We start from the raw sequence: 8,221 nt of genomic DNA on the forward strand, positions 1-8,221 counted from the left end.
TTTCTAAATCTCTGCAATGTGAGGCCTTAGCACCCCCCAGAGGCCAGAGTCTCTAACGACCCATCTCCCTTAAAGCCCTGGGCACAGACAGTCCTGAGAATCAGGGGCACAGACCTAGCAAAAGTTAGGTCTGTGCCCCAGTGCTGGCTCTTCCCCTGACTCACTCTGGGGACTTTGGGAATGTTCAACCTTCTGAGGCTCAATTTTCTCATCTGGAAAATGGAGCTAATCAAACCTGAAACCTGTAATGCTATGAGATTTAAACAAAGTTACGTACGTAAAGTGTCTGAGAGGGTTACCTGGCACAGATCCAGGGCCCACGAAATATGATTTCCTTCCCAGAGGCAGCCCTAGGGCACACATGAACACACACACACACACACGCACACGCACATGCACACGCACACCAGTAGGGAAGAGGGACACAGAGCGAGACCCCAGGCTACACCAGGTCCAGAAAGGTAAATGGGGACACACTTATTCTGCAGGGGTCCCATGCTCCGGCAGGGCTGGCCCAGCCTTGGGGCCCAGGGGCTCGGGGAGCGGGGACGTGGACGAGGGTCCTGAGCCCTGCGGGGGCTCAGCTTCCTGGGCCTGGGCCAGCTGGGCTGTGTGCTCAAAGGCAGCTTGCAGCAGGTGGGAGGCAAGGCAAGTGGTCCAGGTGATGAGATAGGCCAGGTGCCAGGTGAGCGCTGTTGGGGTCTCCACCCACCAGTACAGACGCCTCAGCAGGGCTCGGAGCTCCGGCACCACTCGGTTGTCCAGCAGCGCCTGGAGGGGATGAGCCGATGGGCAAGTGGCCGGGCCCAGGGCCCCCAGGCCTGCCCTCACGCGGCCAGCCCGCCCACCTTGCTGAGCAGCCCGGCCAGGCTGCAGCGACGGGCCCTCCGGCACAGCCTCCAGGTCAGCAGCAACAGCAGCAAGCCCGCCAGCATCAGGCTGTGCAGGCAGGACAGAAGCAGCTCCGTGCCGGTGGCCGCAGACAGGCCCAAGGCCCGGGCCCAGCGCTGCACGCCCGCCCACACCAGCCGGGGCGCCCGCAGCCCCAGCCACACGGGGACGCCTAGCAGTCCCCACCCCGCCCGCAGGGCCCGCCCCAGGGGGCTGGCGGCAACCCCGGGGGCTGGATGGGCCTGGCGGCCGCGGGACCCCCAAGCCTCATGACCCAGCCCCAACAGCCAGTGGTTGAAGAGGAGAATCTTGAGGAGCAGGAGATTGTAGAGGTGGACCCGGTTCTGGACCAGCTGCAGGAGGGAGGGAGAGCCAACCCGTTGTCACTCATATGGGGGAGGTGCCCCACCTGCCACCCCGGGCCGGGCCTCCTCTCCAGGCCTCAATTGCCCCAACAAGAATGATCTTTATCTGCCCACTTCTAAGGACTCCATTCTCAGGAAGGGGCTTTAGAAAATATTTCATATTATCCTTGATTTTCTTTCCCTTGGATTGAAGTGAGTATTTATAATACTCTAGACGGAAGGAAGTGGGTTTATTATTATTATTATTATTATAGAAGGAGTGACCATCCATCCCCCTCAGCCCTCTGATCCTGCAGGATTTGAACCCCGGGCAGGTTTTGTCTCCCAAACACCTGGGCTCTCCTGCCCACCGGTTGCCTGTTGGTGTCATGAGGGTGGCTGGGGGCAAAGGGCAGTGCCGTTAGGGGTAGAGAGATGGGAGGCATGGGGGCAGTGACCGAGGGACTGAGGGACCTACGGAGAGAGAGGGACCCAAGAAGATCTCCGGGCTTCTGTCCTGGGTGACAGGGTGGATATGATGTCTCCCATCCAAGGGGAGAAAAGAGTGAGCTTGAGTGGGGAAAGAGTCTGTAAACGGGAAAACTCCACCTGAGTCCTGGGGCTGAACAGCCCCTCTTCAGAGCTCAAAAGCCCCCTATCTGGACCCCACGCACCCTTGTCCAGAGGACCACCTGGAGCCCTAGGGGGTGGTGTGGGAGATAGCCACTTGGGGTTGGCTGTGCACCCCACCACGGGCACCGTGGCTTGGGGGTGGGGCTTCTGAGGCAGGCAGTCACCTAATGCCACCGGTTGGGACAGATCCATGCGGTCCAACAGCTCCGAGGTGGCTGTGAAGGGCTGGGAGGACCCCACCCCAGTGCCCCCTGCACCCCACTCACCAGCACTGAGAGCTTCACCACCAGCAGCAGAATCCCCAAGAGGCTGGATCTGACCAGAGGGACGGCCTCCATGTCTGGCCCTTCTCTTCCTCCAGCTGGGAGAGGGAGGGTGACCTCACAGATACTGCAAGGTGGGGGCCAAGTTACCATGGGGACCCAGTTGCCGCAAGAGACCCCCTTTTACCTGCCTCCCGCCCCTGCCCTACACAAAAACTGGGTTATTTGTCTTCTCCGTCCTGTCCTCTTCCTGGTTGGAGACTGCCCCAGTCTCCACGTCTGACCTGCCCACAGGGACGCCGGAGAAGGTCCTCAGATGGACTGCCCTGGGGCCTGCATGATTCCCAGCAATCTGTCAGGCCCTTCCCCAAACCGTGGCTGAGGGTGGCTGGGTGCCGCACCTGCCCACATCCGTGAAAATCCCAAAGTACCAAAGGCCCAGGAAATAGAAATCATGACCCCCAGGGCCACGGGTGACACAGTATTTGGAAACAGATGGAAGCCTCAGCTGCCCAAACCTCCAGGCTCCCCACCGAAACACACGCACCCCACCCCCAATCACAAAGCAGAGAAATGAAGTTGGGACTTTTCCTCTCAGATCTTAATGATGCCTGAGAGCCGTTAGAGGAGAGCAGGGGAGAAAAAGTGTGCTGACCCAAAGGCCCCAGAGAGTTCTGGAGAGAGGCAAGGACTGAAGGAAAGCAAACAATTTGCTGAGCTAGCCCACTCCAGGAGGCCATCGGCCGCCTGGAGTATCTCACAAAGCTTGCCGGAGGCTGGGATTAGGGTCAGAGGCTTAGAATTTTCTGGGAGAATCCAGAACCTTGATCACGGGATTTCTCACTTCGCTCTGCGGTCCGGTCCCGGTAGGGGGCCCCAGGAGGCTGCAGGAGGTGGCTGCCGGGCCTTTTAGAAAGTTTTAAAAGCACGCCCTCTGCAGGACAGGCTGCTGTAGTGCAGGGCTGGGTGACTGGAGGGCCCCCTTGTGCACATCAGAAAGGGTGGGTGCCACCCCAGCCCTTGCACACAGCGTGACTTCAGTCCTCACTTGCCACCTCGGCTGGGCACCCTTGTGCAGGATACAACCTGCCCAACGGGACATGGAAGTCTGCCATGATGAGTCCCTGGAATGTCAAGGATGACCTCTGCCCAGGGCAGTCCTGTTCACCCATTTGTTTCCTCTCCTGGGGCAGACAGATGGGGTCTGGGGGGGGTGAAGTGTGCAAAGTCCCTCCACTCTGTCCTCTGCCTTGCCCCTCCCCCACCCACTCTGTGTGCCTGCAAATTATGGCACTAAGGGGTCACCTTGAGCTAAGTTTTGAAGGGAACCATGGGGGCCATGGAATATTCTCTTACACAGTGAGAGCCATGCAAGAGCTGAGGCAGCAAGGAGAGATTGTTGTGGGCTCTAGGACAGTCCCTCCCGCTCGTGAGGAGGTGAGACTAGCAAGAAGGGGTCTGGGGTGGGGGGGGGAGGGCAGGGCAGGGCCATCATCTAGGAATCCACAACATATACAGGGGAAGGTTTAAGATGGTACCCTACTTGCAGGCTAACCAGCCAGCCTGCCCGAGTTCCTTGGCTGCTGGCAGAAGCACAAGGTTCCCGGGTCAGAGAGGAAGGACCATCTATTGCTCACAGCACTAGCTGCTAAGGGTTTAGCATTGGTTCCTTGAGTCCCAAATCCCACAGTGTGACATGGACAGGGCCATAGGACACCCGTCCGCCCAGTGGGTATATTACGAGAGAGTAAGCCTGGGCTCACAGAACCCGAATCTGTTGTAATGGGCAGTAAGCAAGCCTGCCTTTTGCTCCTGAGTGAGACATTATCTTTATCAAGCTGGAGCATGCCTGCGTTTTGCCCCAGATGGAGACGCCATATATTCCAAGGTTGTCTGATACACAGACATCTTGAAAAGATAACCCAGATCAAAGATCAGTGCGCGGAACCATGAGAGACCTGTGCACTTGTCTCCCAACAGAGGGTTGAAGAAAGAGAGGTAAAGCAAGGCCGGGGTCAGGGGTCCCCCTCAGAAGGCTTGGATGAAGGGCGGATGGTGGTGCTGTCCACCAAGGTGGGGGTGGGGAGGAGGCGTGGGTTTGCGGAAGGTATTGACAGATTGCTGGGAATCACACAGTAGGGCCAGAAAGTAGGATTTTTGATGTGTTTTCCTTCCTCCCTCTCCTCCCCCACTATCACCCGGCACCGCCATACCAAGAATTCTACTGTCACTAAGGTGAGTCGATGGTCTTCAACCTCACACTGACCAAACCCCCTGGACCATGTAGTCCGGGCAGGACTGCCAGGGCAGCCCCTCGGGGCATCTCTCAAGACCAAGCTGGGTCTCCGTCCCAGCTCCGTCAGGGGTCCCCCCCATCCCCTCCAGAGCTTGGTCCCCAAGCGAGATTTCAGCAAGGCCTCTCTGTGGCTCTGTGCTTGCTCAGACCACAGGAGGCGAGGGACACAGAGGGGCCTAAAGGCCTGGAAATCCAGTGACAGAGGCCAGGAGCTCCCCCACACCTAGCCTCCGCCATGCAGTACCATTGGCCGGAAACCCCAGAGTCCCCCCGCCCCCCACCTTCCTTCCTCACCTTCCTGCCAAGCCTCCTGCCAAGAACGTGGGTTCTTAGGCCGGGAGCCCTCCATCCCCTTCTCTTTCCTACTCAACACCTAGGTTCAAGGCCATCCGTGCACTACGGCGCTATAACGACCTCCCCTCCCGGCCCTGTCTGCACCTTGCAGGGTAACAGGGAGGACCAGATGGGTTAACCCATTACCAGTGGCCGCCGCCTTGCCCGACGCGAGAGGGCGCCATTCCTCCCCCGTGCCCTGCTGCGCAGAGACTCCCCTCCCCAGCCCAGGACTTAGGGCTACAGGAGCGCAGGCAGCCCACCTTGGACTTGCTCCGATTCCTGGGGCCCGAGGGCTCTCAGGTGCGCTCCCCTGCGGGTGCAGGACGACAGTGCGGCCGCGCGGGGGCAGCACACACCGGCGGTGCGGAGCCCGGCGCACCTGCGCGCGATGCTCCACTGGGTGGAAAGTTTTCCGTTGCTATTTTGTCCCCAGTCTGGGAGGCTGGTTTCCCTGTAACAACAACCGTGCGTCATCCCGAGGAGCTCGCCCGGTGCGTGTCTCGTCATGCCTGGGTTGCTGGAGGCGAAACCACGGGAAATGATCTGGATAAATATTCTCCTTTCTTTCATGTTCCAGGGTTAAAATCTCACTCTATTTCAAATCTTCATTTCCCCTCCCCCCCAGAAGTACACAAAAGTGATAAATATGCTTTCATAGTTACCGGAATTTGTATTTTTGGCTGTCTAAAAATGACTTTATCGAAGCCACTTAAATACAAAAATAATAATTAAGAACTGACGAATGAGAGAGGAACCTGGATCTGAACTGACCTCTGACACACACAGGTCTGTGCTTCCGCCCCAAGTCCCTTCTTCTGTAAAACTGGGATATACTTTGTAGAATCTAGCGGGTGAGGCTATGGGGAGGAGTCAATGAAACAGGGTCTGAGAAGGGCTTTGAGCAGCACCTGGCCCGGCACCAATGCTTGGCGGCTGGCGAGTCAACGAAGTCAGCACCTGTGGAATGGAAAGTTAACCCAAGAATTTTTCAAAACAAAATAAGCTACAAGTTAGGCAAACTTGCTTTAAAACATGTGCAAATTTGTAAAAAGAGATGACCTCCACGGTGCATGAATTGAATTGATTCATAAGTCAACATATGGAAATATTCATCTCAACCAAACCACTTTCAGGGGACTCACTTGGAGGCCAAGACTACATTTTTGAAATTCCAGTACATGGCCAAATATAAAGAAGGGTCAATGATACCTTTTAAAATTAATTCAAGAGGGCGCCTGGGTGGCTCATATGGTTAAGCGTCTGCCTTCGGCTCAGGTCATGATCCCAGGCTCCTGGGGTCGAGTCCCGCATCGGGCTCCCTGCTCAGTGGGGAAGCCTGCTTCTCCTTCTGCTTCTCTCTCTCTCTCTCTGTCTCTCATGAATAAATAAATAAAATCTTTTAAAAATTTTTTAAAAATTAATTCAATAAAATTTTGAACACAAAAATGAGTAAAAATGCCTTAAAAATATTGAAAAGGATATAAAGTGGCCAGACCATCCCATTGTTCAAAAACATTATTTATCCCCCAAATAAAAGGTGTGATCAATGGACAAAAATGTATAAATGCCAGCAACTGATTGCAGAGTCACACCTGTGCAGTGCAAAAATCAACAAATGAACAAACAGCAATGGGAAATACAATTTTCACTAATTTGTTTCTTGATCAATTTGTTTGGGACCAATATGTTTAGTGTACTTGATTTCTGCCAGCTCACTCAGACCTCTCTCTCGCAAATTCTCCCACCCACCACCCATCCATCCTCAACCACTCCCCCCTCCCTGCTTGCTCTTTTCTCTTCTTGTGTCCTAAAGGCTTCTTGTGTCCTAAACAAAATGTTCCACCATCCACTGAAGGACATTTAGGTTGTTTCCATATCTTGACTATTGTGAATTTTGGTGCAGTGAATATGGGAGAAGATAGCTCTTCACAATTCTGATTTCAAGTTCTTCGGATATATACCCAGAAGTGGGATTGCTAGGCTCTGAGGTAGTTCTATTTTTAATTTTTTGAGGGCCTCCGTACGTTTTCCATAGTAGCTGTATTAATTTACATTCCAACACGGGAGAGATAGGTAGATATGTAATAGATAGATTGATAGGTAGATACATACATACATACACACACTGGGATATTATTTGGCCTTGAAGAAGGAAAATTCCTGACAACATGGATGGAGCTGCAGGACATTATGCTAAGTGAAATAAGCAAGACACAGAAAGAGAAATACTGCATGATCTCACCAACTCGTGGAATCTAATAAAGCCGAGCTCAGAAACCGAAAGAATGGTGGTTGTCAGACAGAGGCTGGGGTTGGGAGAAATGGGTTGGTCATAGGGTACAAAGTTTCGGTTATAAAGATGAATAAGTTCTAGAGATCTAATGTACAGCATAGTGCGCACAGTTAACAATACCGTATTGTTTACTTGAAATTTATTAAGGAGATAGATCTTCAATCTTCTCAACACACACACAAACACACACACACACACACACAAATGGTAACTTTGTAGACGTGATAGATACACTAATTAGCTGGATTGTGGTGTCCATTTCACAACATATATGTATATTCAAAACATCAAGTCGTATGCCTTAAATATACACAATTTTTACTAAAAGGAAAATGTCCCTCAGTGCCCCCTCACCTGACCTTTTAAACCATGCTTTTGAAATAAATGCTGCAGACATCTTATTGCCACCAGCAGCCACTGGCCATCTAGCTTCTGCCCCCACATCCCCACCGCCACTGTCCTGGGCCAAGGGACCAATAAACTCTTTGTTGCTGAATCTGGTACAGAGACATCATGAGCAAAGCCAAAAGGTGGCATCAGCCTAGGAGAAATGTTTGCAACTCGTGAAACAGTCCAAGAATCAGTATCCAGAATATACAGAACATCTAAGGAACTCCTACAAACATAAAGATAAGTAAGATCAAATCAGATGACTCAACAGAACACATAGGCAAAGACAACTCACAGCAGAGGAAACCCAAAGAGCCAACAAACTTATGAAAAGCTGTGCATCTTCATTAGTAATCGAGGGAAACACAAATTAAAACCACAATGAGATACTCTCTCATACTCATTTGCAAAACCAAAGAAATCTGACAAAATGTGTCGGTGAGTCGGTGGAGGCAACCAGAGCATCCAACATGATGCGTGCCCCCACCTGGCAATTCCACGTTGGGTTCTCAGACTCTGAGAGCCATCCATGGTAAGAAAGGTGTTATTCGCAGCTGCCCGTTGCATACATATGTGAAACCGAAACAAGTTCACAAGACAATAATTGCCCTTACTATGTGCAGTGTGTACTTTCTAGTCATTCGATTTTACAATGAACTGAATTGTTTTCGTTACCCCCTACCGGAATGCAAACCCCATTTTGTAAAGCACTCCTTCCAGAAGTATTCATTTGTGAACAAAGAAACATGTGCAAGGCTATTTGCGGCACCGTCAT

At 52.8% G+C, this 8,221-nt stretch overlaps 1 protein-coding gene across 1 annotated transcript; it reads right to left on the minus strand.

The window, feature by feature from the left end:
* Positions 1–477: 477 nt before the first annotated feature.
* TMEM270 (transmembrane protein 270) lies at positions 478–2,206 on the minus strand. The gene is made up of 3 exons (XM_028110014.1): positions 2,135–2,206; positions 849–1,244; positions 478–771 (listed from the first exon to the last, which is right to left on the minus strand). Exons 1-3 carry the CDS (start codon positions 2,204–2,206, stop codon positions 478–480), a joined length of 762 nt encoding a protein of 253 aa, XP_027965815.1.
* Between the last annotated feature and the right edge of the window lie 6,015 nt (positions 2,207–8,221).

The sequence above is a fragment of the Eumetopias jubatus genome, unplaced genomic scaffold (assembly GCF_037043125.1).
Source record: "Eumetopias jubatus isolate StellerSeaLion01/CBP00866 unplaced genomic scaffold, mEumJub1_p1.0 scaffold_12, whole genome shotgun sequence".
NCBI lineage: Eukaryota > Metazoa > Chordata > Mammalia > Carnivora > Otariidae > Eumetopias > Eumetopias jubatus.